Source organism: Canis aureus, chromosome 8 (genome assembly GCF_053574225.1).
Source record: "Canis aureus isolate CA01 chromosome 8, VMU_Caureus_v.1.0, whole genome shotgun sequence".
NCBI classification, from domain to species: Eukaryota; Metazoa; Chordata; class Mammalia; order Carnivora; family Canidae; genus Canis; species Canis aureus.
This window is the reverse complement of record NC_135618.1, coordinates 47,998,555-48,018,290: the sequence shown is the minus strand read 5'-3', so window position 1 is coordinate 48,018,290 and position 19,736 is coordinate 47,998,555. Positions and strand designations below refer to the sequence as shown.

At 44.0% G+C, this 19,736-nt stretch overlaps 1 protein-coding gene across 2 annotated transcripts in view; it reads right to left on the bottom strand.

Moving 5' to 3' along the window:
• Positions 1 to 4,379: 4,379 nt before the first annotated feature.
• Positions 4,380 to 19,736, bottom strand: part of SHISA9 (shisa family member 9) — a 281,808-nt gene continuing 266,451 nt past the window's right edge. For both annotated transcript variants that reach the window (XM_077906681.1, XM_077906682.1), the window contains one exon: positions 4,380 to 8,231. In XM_077906681.1, coding sequence (XP_077762807.1) covers positions 7,852 to 8,231 — 380 coding nt within the window. In that variant the 3' untranslated portion in view covers positions 4,380 to 7,851. The remainder of the gene's footprint in view (positions 8,232 to 19,736) is intronic.

Below are 19,736 nucleotides of genomic sequence, written 5' to 3'. Positions count from 1 at the left end.
TCGGAGTACTGTTGAGAGGAGAAAATGAGGCAATGCATGGACAGTACTTGACCCAGTGCCTGGCCCATAATAAAAGCTCAATAATTGGTAACAGAAAGACTTATTGTTATTATTACCATTACAATGATTATTATCTTTCAAAGCTGAGACGGCCTGAATTTATGGGGAAGGCTTATCTAGTTTTAGGTGATGAATATATTTCTAACAGGACTGATTTAAAAAAAAAAAAGAATCTGACAATTTCTAGGACAGGGAAGTCCTTGTAGTTGGAATCTTCTAAGGGGAGAGCTTACCTTGAACGGGAAGATATTATTAACCATCTCCAACAGGCCTTTAAAAATAGTCCCCAGACAGGGTGCCTGGCTAGCTCAGTTGGCAGAGCATGTGATTCTTGATCTCAGGGTTGTGGTTTTGAGCCCCATACTGGGTAAAGAGATTACTTAAAAAATAAAATCTTAAAAAAAAAAAAGCTCCCAGACTAGTCCTGAACCTCGGACATCTGCCTTTCTCTTCAGGGAGGGAAGAAGAACTGGGGTTATCACTGCCACTACCCCAGTGTGTGACTGACTCCATTCCAGGGAGCTGTAAGGATATTTAACATATTTGCTACAAAGAATATGTATACAACAAGGTATGTGGTCAATAGCCGGAGGATGAATCAGAAAGATCTGGGGCTCAATCAGTTCTATCACTGACTTGCAGTTTTGCTTTGTGCAAGCATAATCTCTCAAGCCCAGCCTCAGTTTCTTCTTCTGAGAGTGGAGGATAATAAAAATACTATTTCATAGGATTGTCATAGGATGCACTGAAATAATAATTATGATAACAAAAGCGAACTCCTGAGTGTTTACTAGGAGCTCATTAATGTCTTTTAATCTATTATTTTATTTCTCACAACAGCCAATGATAGAGATAGAAGTAATAATATTACTATTATCCCTACTTTAAGGATGAGAAAATCAGAGCATGGAGAGAAAAAAGAAAGTAGCTCTGAGTCTTTCTAGTCCATGGATGGTTTACCTAGACCCACAGACCCTCAAGGGGATCCGTGGATAGAATTCAGTGGGTTTGGGAACTTGGATGGTAAAATAATAACATCTTTATTTTCACTAGCCTCTAACTGACATGTTGTATGTCATAGGCAGAAATCCATCATGATATTAGCACTGACCTAGGACTATGTAACCAATAGAATCATGGGTATTGCCACATCAATGTGTACTTGTAACAGGTAGCTCAAAGAATTGTTTGTACTCATCACTACATTGACTATCTGTCACTCAATCTTGTTATTTAATGCAATAGTTAAAAATCACATATATTACTATATCACAAATGTAGGTCTTTAAAATATTTTCACAACTGCATTTCAAGATCATGGGTAGCTTTTGTAATTCTATGTGTTTTATTTTATGCATTTAAAATCATTATTCTGAGAAAGGATCCACAGGTTTCCCAGACTTCCAAAGGAATCCATGGCACACACACACAAAAAAAAGTAAGAACCATCATAGTAAGTCCATAGCTGTTAAAGCAATGGAAAGCCCTAAATGTAAAGCCAGGTAACTAGCAAGTGCTCAAGGCATAGAGGGCTCTACAATAATATTATTATATTCAGCAAAGTCCTGTTCATCCAGGAGCAAATTTAGGGAAGTGATAAGGGACTCAATCCTGTTGACTATACCAAACACTATGGTTTGAGTAGCAGAGACACCTAATCAAGTGAGAGAGTAGGAGTGGAGATTTTTCTATCCCAATCTCCTTTTTGGGATGAAGAGAGCCTCAAAGAGCACTAGTGTCAGACCCCAGGACACACTGCAAATTAGTGTGAGAATCAATACCAGCAAACTGTTCTTCTGGAGTCAGTCTTCTGTCCTGTATAGGACGCAGTCTTCCAACATTGGACATGAAGCCAAAGGGTGAAGGTCCTTCTCTCTGGTGGCACACATCTCCATCCCATTTCCTTTTGCATCCTGGGCCCACAGATGTCAGATGACCAGCAAATGTAATATGGTGCAACACTTTTCAGGTCCGGAGGTCACTGGATTGTGATGATAGGGCATCTGTTACCAACACTGAATCCTGCCCACCGCCCCCCTCCCTTCAGACCTACTTCAACTTGGTTGGAGGGGCTTGAGAATCCGAGTCTGTATTCTCCACTGACCCACTTGCTCACCCAAGTGAGAACTGCTCTATAGTAGTCAAAGGATGAGTTCTGGAATTCAAATTCCAGTTCCACTGCTTCATAGCTAAATCGAGTCAGGCAAAATTACTCAAATTTTAGAGAGATCGCTTACCTCCAAAGCTAACAGTGCCTACCTTATACGGTTGTGAGGATCAAATGTGACAATGATGCAAAGTCCCCAACAGTGTTTGGTAGATCTTCAGAGTTCTACAAATATACTTTGCTGTATATTGTTGTTTTTTGAGTTGTGACCAAACAGCTTCACTAATGGGAAAATCCGTCATTGTTCCCTACAGAGGCATGATTCTCTGTCCTACCCTGCTTCCATGGGGCTGTGATGTACACTGTCAGTGACTCCCCCTCTGAAGAGTTACATACTGGAGGAACATTCTCTGCTATCCAGACTCTTCTGATAACCACAGCTATGCCCCAGAGAGAAAGAGAGGGAGAGCCCATGAGATCTACTCTGGGAGACACCAAACGACCCTCTGACGAAGGATCTCCACATCCCAAAGCAAGGACCCTGACTCAGATTGCAGACTGTGGTCCAGTATTCTCTCTGCTTGACATAGACAACTCCTGAAATGGCCAGAGAGAAGAAATTCACTCCAGAAGACCTCAGAGAGGCTAGCTTTGAGCAGCCCCTGCGAACTCCTGCCTCTTCCCTTGTGTCTTGCCCCAGGGGCTGACTTCCAATTACCAGTAGGCCATCTCTGCACCTAGGGCTTTCTCCATGCCTCAGAAATCCCTCTGCTCTCACACATGAGAGCCTGGGAGTTGATGTGTGAAAAGCTGAGCTCCACTTACATTTGGGTGGGATGATTTTGTGTGTTCTACCCCCCACCCCTCCCCCGCCCACTCCTACAGCCTTAAATTCCAGTCACTCATAGTGATAACTGGCATAAGAAGGTATCCTTTATGGCCTATTTTCCTTTTCCTGTCTCCCCTTCCTCCCCCGCCCCCCCCCCCCAACACTGGTGCCCTCTTTGCTTCTCAGATCAACTTTTCTCAGAGCCCCTTTCCAATGAGACCATATTAAGGCAGGTTTCTACCTGAAAATTTCAAACTGAAATAATGTGAACAGAAGCCAGGCAGGAAATAAAAATCTAACAAATAGGGGAAGAATCCAATCTTCTGTGTTTTTTATGATTGTAGTCACTGATAAAAACAAAAGTGCAAATCTCAGCAACATTCTTGACCAGTGCAGATAAATTTAGTTATGATGAGGGGATCTAGCAATGGTATTATTTTTTAAATTTTTTTTTATTTATTCATGATAGTCACACAGAGAGAGAGAGAGAGAGAGGCAGAGACAGAGGCAGAGGGAGAAGCAGGCTCCATGCACTGGGAGCCCGACGTGGGATTCGATCCCGGGTCTCCAGGATCGTGCCCTGGGCCAAAGGCAGGCGCCAAACCGCTGCGCCACCCAGGGACCCCCAACAATGGTATTATTTTTTAAAGGCAGGAAGTGAACCTAAGAGACACAGACTCCTACCAAAAAGGCTTCAAACAAACAAACAAACAAACAAACAAAAACTGTTCTCCTGGAAAATTTGTATAAGTTGCTATGGAATAAAAATGTCCTTTACCTGTAACAATTTCCCATGAATCCTGTATGTATTAAAGATTTAGTTTTCTGTGCTAATACTGGTGGTCTCTGGTGGAAGCTTAGATTAGCATGTGGGACCCTAGGAAGTGTTAAAATCAAACACCAACAGGGACGGGCCTTGGGAATTCCCTGAACAGAACCAGTTCAGTCCTTCACACAAAGCTTAATTTAGCTTATTTTGCAAGACAAGCAAGGCTCACTTGACCTGGGTCACTTCATGCTGACACTTCTGAAAATCCTAAGCCAAACTTATTCCCCAAAATTGATATGAGGTCACCACTAACCAGTTCCCTCTCATTTAAGAAAATTCTAATATTGAAACCCATCACTGTGGGGAATCAGTAGTCACTGATTGCACATGATCTAAGCTGCTTTACAACGATATACCTCTGAGCCTCATTCCACGTTTTGGTTTAAATGCTCCCGGTTGGCAAACTGTCTTTTTGGTGTGTGCACAATAAACTTGTACTAAATACCACTGGGGTGATTCATTGATTTCATTTTTGGCTTCTTGTTTGTTTGTTTTTGCTGTATTTTGTTTGGTTTTGAACTTTGGACAAAAGATACACGGCAACCCCAACAGCATCACATATAATCAGTTTTATTGCCAGGTAAGAAATTCATATTAATATAGTGAATACATGTTTACAAATAAACATTTTTAGAAAACAAACAAATGTCTTTTTTTTTTCTTCATTGTAGGAAGTATTATTGGTATCATAAACTCTGCAGTTGTTGACAAGTATTAACACAGGTTTACTTGCAGAACATACGGTTACTAAAATATTCGCACATAAAATATGCTCCATTTACACGGAAAACTGGGGAGGGGGGAGTTAGATGGGGGTACCAGGCAGAGCCCAAGGCGGGATGGAGGCTGAGATGCTCTGGGAGGGCGAAAGGAAGTCAGACTCTGGTCCCATTGGGTTGGAAGTCGGGGATAGCTAAAGGCAAAAAGTAGAGGCTAGTGCCAGGGCACGGGATGGGACAGGTACAGCCTCTCTGCTTTGTTCCGGTTTCTCTCTTCTAAGCTCCCCACCATAGCTACAGGATTCATGTTGATACACGGCAGCCACAGATCCATCAGTACCATGAGTTCCATCCCCATCCACCCTCCTGGGAGGAGGCCTAAGAATAAACCTCCTTGTCCAGCCCCCACCCCCTTGGTCCCAGTTCACCAAGCCAACTGGAAGGTCATGAGACAGAGAAGTAATGTCCTCTGCCGTCATCCTGTCACATCTTCCTGAGCGTGCTGCAACCTTCCTGCCAACACCCCCCAACTAACAACAAAACTCACTGGATGAAGTTTACCCAGAAGAGAAGGAACACGGAGGAGGGTGGGGTGGGAAAGAATTCTGTTGATTCAGAGACCAAGAAAGGTCCTTAATCAGCGTTGGGATAAAGGTCAGATGAAGTGAGTCCAGTACAAGAGGCAGGATGAGCCAAAGGGGAAACTAGACTCACAGGACTTTGGAGCTGTAGGGAACCTCACAGATAAGCAGACCCCGTATTTCCTGAAATATGCGCTGTGCATCACTGGCAAATGCAAAACGATTTGTAGTAGCACGTGGATCTAGCACTGGTTAACACCGAGTCACAGAGGGAATGGGTTCCTTTCCATTCTATCCGTCCGATGGAGTCCCTTGGAGTGCAAAGTCTCCACTGGGTGCTGGTATATCTTTAACAGCTCTTTAACAAATCTGCTAATCTTCTTAATAAAGAAAAAAGGGAGAGGGAGGAAAGATGGAAGGGAAGAGAGACAGAGAGAGAGAGACAGAGAGAGCGTGCGATGAGCCAGCAAAGGCCTGGCTCTGGGTTAACATCCTTCCACAGGCAACAATATCCAGCTAGAGCTTAACGATTGCCACTCTGTTGCCTTGGTCTTTGTTTTTATGCTTACTTTTTATTTAGGGTGATTGATACTGCCTTTCTGTTTGACATGAGGAAAGGAAGTTTTCCTTTTAAGAGTTCAAAGTATTAAGAGGGAATCAATTTAGATATTAAATATTAGATATTAAATATTTTGGTGGCAATACACAAGGATGCCAAAAGCAGGTACACGGAAAGCTAATATCACGGAAACCCTGACCGAAGGGCGGTGTTTACCCCACTCTGGGGAACGCTGGGATCCCAGCAAAGAGGCTGAGAAAGTGGGCATTGTATCCGCCCCCACCCCCACCCCCACCACCAGCTCTGCTTTGTCCAGCGCAGAGCCACCTTCTCAGTGAGGATCTTCCAGAGTGGCACCTGTGCACGATTACATTTTTAAAAAATGGGCAGAGGTTTTGCCATTCAGAAAGATTGAAAGGCTTTCCCCGTGTTTCGGATGGGAGACTACGGCCCAAGGAGATAACATGCATTGTCAATGTGCCCCCCAGATGGAATGAAAAGAAGAACCCAACCCCGGATTTCCCTTGCTTCTGTGATGTCAGAGGAGAGAGACAGGTGAGGCAGCACGCCGCCGGGAAGCCACCTTGGTCGGGATGCCCAAGGGCCATCGGCTGGGAGGACCGATCTGAACAACCACCTCAGGGGGGATTCTGGTTGGGAGATGAATTCTTGGATGGATGTATCTGGGGAGGTAGGTGGCTGGGAGGGCCATGGAAATTACAAGATCCCAAAATGCTTGGGAGGTTTGGCGGGGGCAGGGGGGGCAGATAACGGTAGGACTGGGGGTGGGAGGGTGGGGGGCGGGGAGGTCTTCATCTTTAGGTACCCCCGACATCGTAGCAGCCCCCTCGGGGTGTGGGATGGCTGGGCTCACTGACAAAGGAGGAGAGGAACATCTTCTATTACTGCAGGAAACAGGACGCGGGGCGGGGGGTGGGGGGCTCAGAGAACACAGGTTGCACTTGGGAAACAAGACTGTCATTAAACAGTAACACATTGAAGGCACCACCCACGCTTATGACATTTTCAGTCCAAAGCAGTTGAAATTTGGCAGCGGCGGCGGCAACGGGCTGAGGGGGGTCGGGGAGAGATGGGTAAGAGAGGACTGGTTTCTGCGTCTGTTTCTTGTCTTGGAGGCAAGGCGGGAAATGCGGGGTGTCCCCTTCTCACCTCTTGTCGACTTTCCAGCTGTGGAGTATGTTTTTGTTCTGATGTCATTGTTTCCTAAGTCCCAAGGATTCTGGGCAAAAATGAATTTGCTGTTTTTGTCTGTTTTGTAGTGGGCTTGTCTTTGTTTCTCTTCTTCTTCTTCTTGTTCTTTAAAGTTATTTAATACTCTCTGGACCCTCTGCCCGCTGCAGAAGCCTACTATCCTTGCCATGTACATGGTCATGGTCTTTACAGGACTTCTCTAAAATGCTCTTTCTTTCTTATCACTGCCAGTGGGTTCAGGGTCTATTGACTTTTTGTGAGTTTGAGTGTGTGTGTGTGTGTGTGTGTGTGTGTGTGTGTGTGTTTGCTTCCAACATTGACGATATGAAAAGTACTACAAATAGAATGGTAGGGGTCCAGTTACTGTCTCACGCTTGGCAAAATTGTGTGTCCATGTCACTATTTCTTGAGATTAGAAGACACTTATGCACACAGCATTCTTCCCAGAGAACTCCTCTTCTCAAGTACGCTCTTCTCTTGTGTCCACCCTCATGCTCCCCCCACCCCAACCTGGCTCTTTCACCGGAAACAGCGCATGGTAAATGGTGTATGTGCTCAAATGGACAATTTCTCTAAGTTGTGCTACTTTTAATTTTTCATCATGGAGTTCAGTTGTAAGTCAGGAGGAAAAGAAAAATTAGCCCCACGGTGTGGGCGTGTGAGTTGGCCACCTGGGGCCTGAAGTCGAAAGAGCCGTGCCTCAGTTTCTCCTTCGCTGTATTGCTGAACGTCCCTGCTTCCGTCTTGCTCAGCTGCCCGCTGACATGTGTTCGGCATGACCCAAGAAAAGCGTGATTCTGCGTCACCAGTAGGTTTATCGTCGGTTGGAACGGGGAGTCAGGGAGTGGGGGGGAGCATGTCGGGGGTGGGGGGGACAGGGAGGGTGTGGGCCAGGGGTATTTTTTTGCCTCTCTCAGTTGAGTATGGTCTCCAGGATGCTCCCTGTAGTGAAAGCTCAGACAGTCACTTCTGTTTTGCTGTTAGTGATGAAGTATGGCTGTGGGGGTGGGTAGTGCTGGGTGCGAGTCCCCAAGGGGTCGCTGGAGCCCGACTCGGCTGTGCCAAGCTTGCCCTTGTTACCATAAGCCTGCCGCCGGAGGGAATGCTCGTTGGGGTCCCAGCCCTTGAAGTTGGCGGTGGAGTTGTAGGCCAGGGGATGTGGGGGCATCTTGTTGGTGCGGGACTTCTGTCCATTCTGCTTGGCAGGGCCATGCTCAGGGCTGAAGGCCCGCGGCTCGTCATCCACTCTCACTGGGTGCAGAGGTAGGTTCCCCTTGGCGGCCAGCTCGGCCAGGTGCCGTCGCTTGGAGGAGAAGTCATCATTTACCTTGTCGGCTATCCAAGGTGGACGGAGATGGGGAGGACAGGGCACAGAGAGGGAGAGGGGGTGTGTGGGGAGAGAGAGAGAGAGAGAGAGAGAGAGAGAGTTAGGGATTGGCAAGTCAACCTGACCACAGCGTTAAATGGGCCAACAGTCCAAACGAGACACACACTAGAAACTCCATCTGGAACAGACAGAAGGAAGGAGAACAGAAGGAAAGAGGGTCGAGTTCTTTTCACAAGCAAGAGCAAGACCAAGAAGGTTAAAAAAAAAAAAAAAAAAAAGACCAAGAAGGTTAGGGCACCCCAGTGGACACTCTAAATCCACACCCTCCCCGCCCCCACCTCCAATAAACACTTCTCCACCATAGTGCACCGAGCACTGTACCTCCTTGGTGTTCTTACAAAGTTCCAGGGTTGTTTCTTCATCATTAAAATCATGCATTCTCATTTTAACATCTTGAGGAATATTCATATCTGTCACCCACCATTCAAGATCGCCGATATCAATGTGTGGCTATATTTTCTCTCCATAAATGGGGTTCAATTTGGGATTTCTATTAGTGTGTTTGGTTGCTTTAAGCAGTTAAGTAGACCTGTGTTCAAACCCCAACTCTTCCACCTGCTAGAGGTGTAACTTTGGCTACTTAATGAAAAGGTAAGAAACTTCGTAGTTTTTATTACCATTAGTTTCTACATTAGGAGAGTAGTTACTATATATATATATATATATATATATATATATATATATATACATATATTATATTTCATGCAGTTGTTTAAAGGGTTAAATGATATCATGCATGCAAAGTATTCAGGTATTAGCCCCTGCCATTGTAATTATCATTATAAATCACTGTTTAATTTCCAAATAACATTCTATCATGCATTTCTCCATGCTGTTATAAATCACTAATAAACAACATTTTAATGCCTACATAATATTTCATTGGGTGGAACTATTAAAATTAATCACTCCTCCCATTGATGAAGAGTTGTTTGCCAATATGTTGCTGACATAAATAAAGCTGAAATGAGAATCTTCAAGACTCAAGCTCTTTTTGTATTTAGGATCATTGTAAAAGTAGTTTCTTCATCTACATCAGACGACTGCAAATTATAGCCCCTGGATCAAATCCGGATGCTGCCTATTTTTGTAAATAAAGTCTTACTAGAACAGGGCCATACCCACTTGCTTACCTACTGTCTGTGGCTGCTTTTGCTCTGCAGTGGTGGATCTGAGTACACATGCCTGAGACTGCGAGGCCCATAGAGCCTAAAATCTTTATTAGCCAGCCCGGAAATGAATGACCTGAAGTTAATTACTTGACAAAAGGATGTAAACATTATCAAGGTTCTTGATACATATTGCCAACTCCTCCAAAAGAGTCACACCAATCTCTGTGCCATTTCACCACACCATCTCCAGCACCGTGATTTCTTTCTCTTTTTCTTCCTTGTTTTCTTTCATTATGATCCTGGCTCCCTCCTTCCTTTCCTCTTCCTTCCTCTTCTCTCTCTCCCTCCCTCCCCCTTTCTTCTTTCCTTCCCTCATCTTTCTTTCCCTGTGTATTTATTTGATAAGTTTATGAGATCTTTTATTTTCTTATACTTCTTTTATTATAAGATCCTCTACACTTTTAAAATTTATTTCTTAGTGGGACATCTGACTGGCTCAGTTAGTAGAGCATGTGACTCTTGATCTTGGGGTCATGAATTTGAGCCCTACATTGGGTGAAGAGATTATTTAAAATAAGATAAATAAAATAAAATTTATTTCTTAGCAGTAAACTTTAAATTTACATCTCTTTGGAGATGAGAAATATTTGCTGTTTTCCCATCTATGCTTCCATCATCCCACAGCCTTCCAATATCCCACATTGTTACATAGGTGAATTTGTGTATATGTACATTCATGGATGCCATCATTTTTCCATGTTTCTCTTCCCATTTGATCCTTTCAACAACCCTAGGAAGTAGGAAGGATGGGGATTTTTACTCCTGCTTGATTGATTCGGAAATTGTCAAGCTCAGGAATATGAAATGATTAACAAAAGTTACCCCCAGCTAGTGGCTGAGCCAGGGTAGAACCTAAGTCCAGTAGACATTATTTGGTGCTTTTCAAAGGCCATAGAGGGAAAGCTTCAGTTTTAGGACCAAGGGCACAAAAATATGGCCCACTTGCCCGCTCAGTGTCCATGGCAGACGTCACTCATTGATCATAGTGCTCTGTCCAAACAAGTGCAGCCTCTGCTCAGACTCCTCAATACAACACTCCAGTAAGCCACACATTAACCTTCCAGGCTTCATACCATTTAAGTTGGGTTTCTGTCCCTGTTAATGTATATTGTCCTGGCTACTGTGATCTTTCAAGAGAAAGTCCCCTTTGCCATAAATCTTAGAGCTTCTGAAGATATAGAATGTCAAAAGGAATCTGCTACTAAAGATGCGAAGAGCACACATTCTGAAAATACCATGCATTGATTAAAGGGGTATGAGTTAAATTCAAGTCAATGTAAGATCCCCATCTTTCTGCTTTCCAGAAGAAAGTTCTAGGTTTCCAATGCCACAAAGTCTCAACAGAAGGACGCTCTGATATTCCCCTTTGGACTTGGGGTAGTGGGGGAGGACATGAATCCAGTTACCTCCAGGACAGATTCATTGGTATTTCCTACTCCAGGTAGCCAAGTCTGAAACCATTAACAATAAATACAAATATACCTTCTTCTTCAGGTCCTTCCTTAACCCCTGGATGCAAACACCCCTGAAGCCAGAAACAAGGTAGCATCTTCCTCCTCCAGCACAACTGCTAAGCCTGTCCAGCTATGCCTACAAATGCTGCTATAACCTATTCCACTCCACCTCCAACTTTGAACATCGCTCCACTTCAGCCACCAAACTGGCCTCCCTGCCTTAGGCCTCACGCCTCGACCCAGTCCAGTCTCCACACTGCAGCCAGAGGCATATTTCTGAAATGCAAAACCTACCATGCCCCTCATCTACCAACATCCTCCTCAGGTAATTTGCTCATTCATTCATCAGAGAGTCAGGGGCCATGTGCTAGGCAGTACTAGGCAGTGAAGAATCAGAAATGGACAGGGTCTTTGCCCTCATGGGGTGGACCTCTACTAAGCGGAGACAGATAGTGACCAAAGAATCCTACAAATAACATAAAAGTATATATACGGGGGATGCCTGGGTGGTTTAGTCAGTTGTGTCTGCCTTTGGCTCAGGCCATGATCTCAGGGTCCTGGGATTGAGCCTCACATCCAGCTCTCTGCTCAGTGGAGTCTGCTTCTCCCTCTCCCTCTATGTTCTCTCTCTCTCTCTCAAGTAAATAAAAATCTTTAAAAAAAATTAAAAGTAAACAAATTTTTTAAATAAAATAAACAAAAAATTAAAAGTATAAATATGGTAGGCTTATGAATATTTATAATAAGATCTCTGAGCTGGTCTGACAACAAGATGTTGCAGCTTTGAAGGCAGAGACCTTATCTTTCCATCTGTGGGGCTCTCAATCCTGGCAGTACTTGGGAATCACATGAGGGAGCTTCTAAAGCATTCAGATTCCTGGATCCCTCCCCTGAATAATTCAATTAGAATCTCTGCGGGTCAGGCCCAGGCACAGATTTTTTTGAAGCGCCCCTCCACCCAAATGATTCTAATGTACAGCCAGAGTTGAGACCACAAGCAAAGCCCTGGTGTCTAGCACAGTCAGGGCACATAGCTTTTCCTAGAGAACTAAAGGTAAGTGACCTCCAATCTCATTCCTGTTCTCTCTTACCACTTCCCACCATCTTCCCTTCTAGAACCTTGAACAAGGTCACATACCACCATGATAGGTTCTTCTCCATGGCACACATTGTACATGCCATTTTGCACTCGTTAATCCACTGCGTGTATTCCTGTCTCTCTCTCTCCCACTGCAGTTGCAACAGGGCAAGACCAGGTCAGATTCCTGCCCATCACTGTGTGCACAATGTCCAGCCTACTTCTGGCAGATATTAGATACTCAATAAGTATCCAGTGAGTGGATGTAAAAGCAAAATATTATGAATATGCATAGAATATTAGGGCAATCATAGGAGTGGAAGCTCCCCTCCCCTGTTCCTTCTGGGAGTCTCTTATAAAAGTCTCACTCATCCTCATTACATCTCCAGTTGTGATCTAGAATCATTCATTCCCATGTGCCTCTTTCCAGACAGTGGACTAGTCAAAGATCTGCTCAGAGAAAGGAATGTAGTCAGGGTTTCCTGTATCTGACAAACTGAGACAATTGATTATGAAGTAGGTATTCCAACAGCTGGGATAGGTGATGCTTCCTCAAAAAGTTCTAAAGGAAAGAAATCACAGAGGCATTAAAATCTTGCCAATCAGTGCAGGGATGGGGAGAAGGCTCTATTCAGGGAATCATGAGGTCCCACAGGGAGAATCTACAACCTCCTCCACAATCAACCCTGATTTAGTCTCTTAGTGAGCCTGACTCTGGGGACCCCCGGATTGTAGAAAGTGTTTGGTACTTGGAGCAAGAGAAGGGTGGACAGAAAACTCTGGGGGCTCTGTAATCAGACAGACTGGAGGTTATGAGATCTCAGGAATGTCACTTAACCTCTGACAGCTTTATTTCCTTCAGTGTGAAATGGGAATAATATAAGCTACTTTCAGGTTTGTTGTGAGCAATACATTACATGAGATATATAAGGTACGTAACACAATTCTGGAATGTAGTAACTATTCAGTACATATATTTTGTCTGTCTTCTGAAAGAACTGGATTAAATCCAACAGACATTTATTGAGCACTCACCCTGTGCCAGGCAACTTGCTAAGCACAAAGGAGGCATTCATCCAAGCCAACAATCCTTTCCTTTCTTCCTTCCCCTTTCACTTCCCTGTACCTACCACCTGTGTTTGCCTCGTCTGCCCTATGAAGTGGCCTAAGAAGGGGACTTGATCTTTTCAGGATGATTAGGGAAGGCACCCTTGAGGATGTGTAACAGCAGCAGGATTCCAGGTGAGAGAACATGTAGTATATAGCAAAATGGCCATTGTACATCGCATTGCCTTCCATCAAGAGGCTGAACGTCTTTCTTTACCCTTTGAATATGGCCGGGCCTTGTGACTGGCTTTTACCAATAGACTGTAGCAGAAATTATGTCATGTAAGTCCTGAACCTGGGCCTTTACAAGTTCTAAAGCTTCAACTATCAGGCTCTTGGATTCCTGCTTCTGTATGAGAAAGGAAGCCCAGGTTAGCCTCCTGGAGGATGAGAAAGCTTCAGGCCAGTTGCCTGTGCTCACCACAACCAACCGCCTGCTAATTGCCAGATACTGAGTGAGGACAAACTAGATCACACAGCCATCAACTGACCTGCCAGCTGACTCCGGATACCGAGTAAACTTGGCTGAGAACAGCTAATCTAGCCCAAACCAGAAGAATTGCCAGCTGACCCACAATCATGAGTACAATAAATGGTGGCTGTTATTAAGCCACTACACTGCACTTTGGGGAAGTTTGTTATGCAGCAGTATATAACTGACACTAAACAGCATTTGCAGGCAGGAAGGAGTGTGACAACTTCAAGAAAAAAAAGGACATCTGTGTGGTAAAATAAAGGAAGCAAGGGGTCTCCAGGCCATCTGAAGTCTAGTAGGCAAGACTATATCATTCACAGTCACTTATTTGTCTGACCATCTTCCCTCCACTGGACTTAGAGGTGTTTTAGAGAAGTACAGAGCAGGCACAGATTTGTTGCCGGGACATAAAACTGTTCCTTAAAGAGTAATTTTCAAGATTGTTTTAATAACAGGAATATAGATGGTGGTGGATGGACCATTCCCATAACCAGGAAAGGCAATGTTTGTGATGCTCTCTTCCCCATGTTTTTGGTCTCTTCTGACTTAGATCCAGAGGAGGAGGAAGAAATGCCTACTTGGCCTCTCTTGGCTTTGTGCAGTGTGGTCCCTGTCACTATATCAAAACACTTCTCGTGAAAGAAATAACAGATTCATTGAGCAGCCTTGTAAGCCCCATTAATAAATGCATTAACCTAATCAGCCCCAATACCTTGTGGGCAGATGGCTGACAAGCCAACCAGGAAACAGATGTGTGAGCCTTTCAACAACATTGGGCCTCTCTGGTTTGATTTTTCTTCATTTAAAAAGAGGAAGAAAGAATGAAAAAGGTGCTTTCCTTCCAATAAGCCTAATTGCCTTGAAGGAACCAAGGCTGTAAAATTAAACTCTACCTTCCTCCATCTGTCTCTCCTCTAATTAGCAGCAGACACTTGTCCAGGTGCAGGGTGGGATGGAGCCTCACTTCCGTGGAAAGAAAGCGAGTCAAGGTAATAACCCGTTTTCAAAACAAGCTGCACATCTGAGGGTCTCAGCAGGTGGCCTCCCACCTACCTTCTTTCCTTGGGCCAAAGATATCTTAAGGAGGGGTTCCCACAGCTCATTCTCACTTGGTGATATTCTTGGGTCTTGGGTGATGAATTTAACCGGGTAAGCAATGCCCCAGCCAACCTAAGCTTTTATCATTCCTCATTTGTCCCTGTCTTTGGTCCAAGAATATGTTGAAATCAAGTAATACATATTCCTACTGCACTTAAGAATAAAACCCAAATTATTTGCAGTGGCCCCAAGGTCTACGTGACCTGATCTCTGGCTGTTTTCTAGCTTCATCTCTTCCACTTGTTGTGAACCTGTCACAGAGTGTATTAGTTTCCCAGGGTTGCCATAACAAATTACCACAAACTGGGTGGCTTAAAACAACAGAAATTTATTCTTTCACAGATTCCAGAAGTCTGAAATCAAAGTGTCATCAGGGCCATGCTCCCTCTGCAGGCTCTAGGGGAAGACCCTTCCTTGCCTCTTCTAGCTTCTGGTGGTTGCAGCAATCCTTGGCATTCCTTGCCTTTTGCCTCATTCCAATCTCAGCCTCTTACTCCATCTGGCCATCCTCTTTGTGTGGGTCTATCTGTTCAAATTTCCTTCTTCTGATAAGGATACTGGCCATTGCATTAGGACCCACTTTAATCCAGAATGAGCTCACCTTATTACATCTGCAAAGACCCTATTTCCCAGCAGGATCACATTTTGAGGTTCTGAGTGGGTAGAGATTTGGAGGGATACTCTCCAAACCAGTATACACAGGATTCCTTTCTGCTCCTGAACACACCAACCTTTTCACCACGTCAGAGCCATTGAATCACATCCTTGCGGTTTTCTCTGCCAAAATGCTCTTCTTTTTGGTTGCACATCTGGATTCTTCTTATAATTTGGTTCTCTGATCAAAGGTCACTTCCTCAGAAAATCCCTCTTGATGAGTCAGTCAAAAGAGAGCCCTCCCCACCCCCAACTGCTCTCATCACTTCTCCCTATTTTACTATATTTTTAGCTTGTATAATTTCATGAAATTATCTTTTTAGTTACTTGGATATTATCGGCCTCCTTTGACTAGAATATAAATTCTGATTAGGGTATAGGCCATATCAGCTCTGCTCACTACTGTATCCCCAATACCTAGCCCAGTGCCTGGCACACAGTAGGGGTACAATAATGCATTTGGTGAAGGCAGGAAAGCACTGGAAATATTTCAGATTCTGAAGAATTCTCTAAAATATTAGAAACAGGCAGAATGTTTCATATTTTGGCCATCTGGTCTGTGAATTTTACGTGTCAACCAGACTGGGTCTACCGGGTGTCCAGATTAAATATTATTTCTGGGTGTGCCTAGGAAGGTTTGCATTTGAATTGGTATGCTTAGTAGATTGCTCTCTCCCATATAGGTGGAAATTATCTAATTTGTTGATGGACTAAAATACCACAAAAATCAGAAGAAGGGAGGCTCCATGCCCTTCCTGTCTGCTGCCTTATCTCCTGGGTGGGACATTGGCCCTCTACTCCTCAACTGGGATTTACCCCATTGGTTCTGCTGGTTCTCAAGTTTTCGACTTGGACTGAGATCACACCACTGGGTTTCTAGCTCTCAGACAATAGAAATAGATCATGCAACTTCTCAGCCTCCATAATCATATGAACGAATTCCCCATAATAAATGTCCTTTCATATATGTACATATCCTGTTATTCATATATACAAATATTTGTCATATTCATATATATACATATATATATGAAAGGTGGTTTATTATGGGGAATTGCTTCAATCACACCATATATATATATATATATATCCTATTATTCATATGTGAATATATATATATAAATAATAGGATAAGAGTGTGTGTGTATACACAGTTCAATTTTTCTGGGGAACATTAATACATACTAATATAGAAGTCTGAGTGATCTGTGCCCTGTGTTTTATAGGAATCACAGGACTAAAGCATGGGTTAAATTCCTTTATTTCTGGGGCAGGAGAACCTGGTTGGTGCCCAGCTCCATGTCTCTGGTTATAGCCTTGCAGGGGCATGACTGTTCTGTAGCAGTGAGCTCAGGGAGGCAGGATGCAGTTAGGTGAAGGAAGCAGGGACTGGTTAGAGACTACATGCATATAGTAGAACTGTGGTCTCCCTCTCAGATCCCCAGTGGTAAACTGAGTAAAAGCTCATATTAGTTATTAAGCACATAGTCTGTTCTTGATACTTGACTAGGGAATTTGTTAACCTTCTTTTTAAAAAAAATATTTTATTTATGAGAGACAGTGAGAGAGAGAGAGAGAGAGAGAGAGTGGTGGGGAGGGTCTGAGGGAGAGGGAGAAAGAAAATCACAAGCAGCCTCCCCATTGAGCAGGGAGCCTCATGTAGGGCTTGATATCAGGACCCTGAGATCATGACCTGACCTGAAACCAAGAGTTGGATGCCTAACTGACTGAGCCACCCAGGCACCCCTGTTAATCCTTTTAAGACTCTCAATATCCTACCAAGGTAGGTGCCATTCTCAGCCTCATTTTATAAGTGGGGAAACTGAGACTACAGAACTTTGGCAACTTGTTCAAGTGATGGTGCTGGGATTTGAACCCAGGATACCCAGCTCAATTCTGGGTGTCCTGAAATTTATGAACTTGTGGCTACAACCCTCACCATTTCTATAACCACTAGCCTGGCTTATAGAACCATCTTGTTTCCTTCAAAAGGTTTTATCTGCAGGAAAATATCCCCCCAAACTACAGAAAATAGAGAGCAGAGTGAGAATTATACAGAGACATCACTTTTCTTGTTTCCTCCTCTCATTAGGGATTGTTTCTCCCTCCAACATTAGGGATTGGGGTGCACATGGCAAGTATCAGATTCTCAAGAGGAAACATCAGGATCTCTCAACCAGAAGCTTAACAAAGCCTCAAATTCCCTCCTAAAGCAAACTAGGTTAATCTTTTTCTTTCTTAAGGTGAGGAGGAGGGAGCTGGGGGTGACCTGAGATGTTCCCTGTCAGGTTGTGACTCTTCCAGTGTTACGGTTGGCTAATGCATTACCAGGAGCACAGATCTTGGCATCTCTGAAGGGCAATGATGTTAGCTGGAGTGCTGGCCAGTCACTGACCGAAAGGAGGCCACCCGTCCTGGAGTTGAGCTGGATAAAGAGCCATTCACTTCTCATATAACTGAGTGAAGACTTCAGGTCAGGTTCTTGACACATACTAGTTCATATAGTTGGCCCCACAAAGCAGATGTGCTTGCCTGGGCTCATCACAATGATTTCCTCCCTGACAATGTAGTGGGATAGTGTGAAATATTAACTAATATTTATTTTCCTTGTGCTTCTGCTATCCCATCTCCACCACCCAGAGAACAGCAGTCACTTTCAGCAACGACAAAGAACCAAAGTGTTGGGTTTGAATCCTACACTGGCTCTCAGCAGCCATAGCAGAGCCTCAAGTCTCAAAAGGCAAGACTTCAGCAGTAGATTCCAGGAATTAGAAGGATTAATGAGAGAAAGAAAGGAAGATTAGTGAGGTTAGAACTTGAAGGCTGCCATGTATCAGGTTCATACAATATATAATGATGTCTGAAAGAACACCCACCTGATTATTGTGACCATAAATTCTTCTTCACAATATGGCGGTAAGAGCCTAAGCTCTGAAAGATGGATCTGAGTTCAGATCCCAGCTCTTCCACTTATAGGCTGGAGACCTTGAGCAAGTTACCTGAACTCTCAGAGTTCTACCAATAAAATTGAAAATCAAAAGACAATGGTTGGGTGGCAGGGGGTTCAGGGTACTGAAGAGAATCACGTACAGTACCAATGTCCTTGCCTCATAGTTGGTATTCTACAGATGGTAGCTGCTATTGCTGTCATTGTTAGAAAGCAAAAGAAAATTGCATGAGGATAGACTGACTTTGCAGGGTGCTGTGCAGAAGTAAAGGAGACAAGGTAGATAAAAGCACAAACCATTATGCATGGTGTATGGTAGTGTTCCTTAAGTGTGGACTCTTACCTGGGAAGATGTAGCACATGGCCACTTGGGTCCCAAGCCTTTCTCTGCCTTTTTCTCTTGGGCATGTGGCCACTCTGCTCCAAACTAGATTTCCTCAGCCCTCTTGGGGGCTACATTTGGCCATGTCGCTCATCTTTTGCCAATGGTATGTGAGCAAAAATGATACATCCAATTTTCATTTCACCTGACTTACTTAAAAGTAAATCGCTTTCCCTGGATGTCCCCTCTTCTCCCTTTCCATTGGCTTGACAACAACTAACCACAACAATGCAGATGAGGACAATCCTGTAGACGGTGGTAGAGAAATAGTGTTTGAGGAGCCTGGGTCCCCAAGTGACACTTTAGAGTAGAGCTATCCCACCAACATGTACCACTCCCCTGGGTACTGTAACAGAAAGATATACTTGTTTCTCTCAAGCTGCTGTATTTGTGGGGCCTTTGGTTCATTAGGACAATATTTGCTTTTTTACTTATACAGAAATATGTCTGGGTCTGCACTTTTTTCCCCCTCTTTCACAAACTAAGTTAAAGAGTGAAACAGGGGACAGTTCATGTTTAAAAAAAATACCCAGGTATTTCTCTCTTCTTTTAAAATACATTCTATAAAGCTGTGCAGGCTCCTGAAACTGTCTTAGCAGGCAGAAACAAGAAAGGCAAGAAAAAAGCCTAGCTTCTTAGACAGGAGAGAGCCAGGGAGGAGTTGGGAAGATTTGCCTTTATGGTGAATTAGCCCTGTTTCACCTGGTTCTGGGCCTTGCTGAAGAGACATCAGTAGGAAAAGTCACATTTGAACCAGGTCTTAACGAAGCTCGGGGCTCCCAGCTCTCTCTGCTGGGCTTCACATCTTCCTTCTGAAGTCCTTTATCTCGAAGAAAGAAAACTGTCAAGGGGAGTCCAGAAGCCTGGATCTTCTTTGTCTTAACCCTGAGGGCTCCCACTATCTTTGCTGGAGAGGATTCTGAAATAGTGCCTGGCTTGGGCTTTCCACTAAAGCTGTCCAGGCTGCACCACGAGCTCCTTGGTTATGAGTCCAGGGAACCCTCTGCAAATGTCTTGCTGACAGGCCTCTAAACCTGCAGGTCCTTTGTCTCTTCCCTTAGGCAGTGCTGCTATGCAGTCACCTCT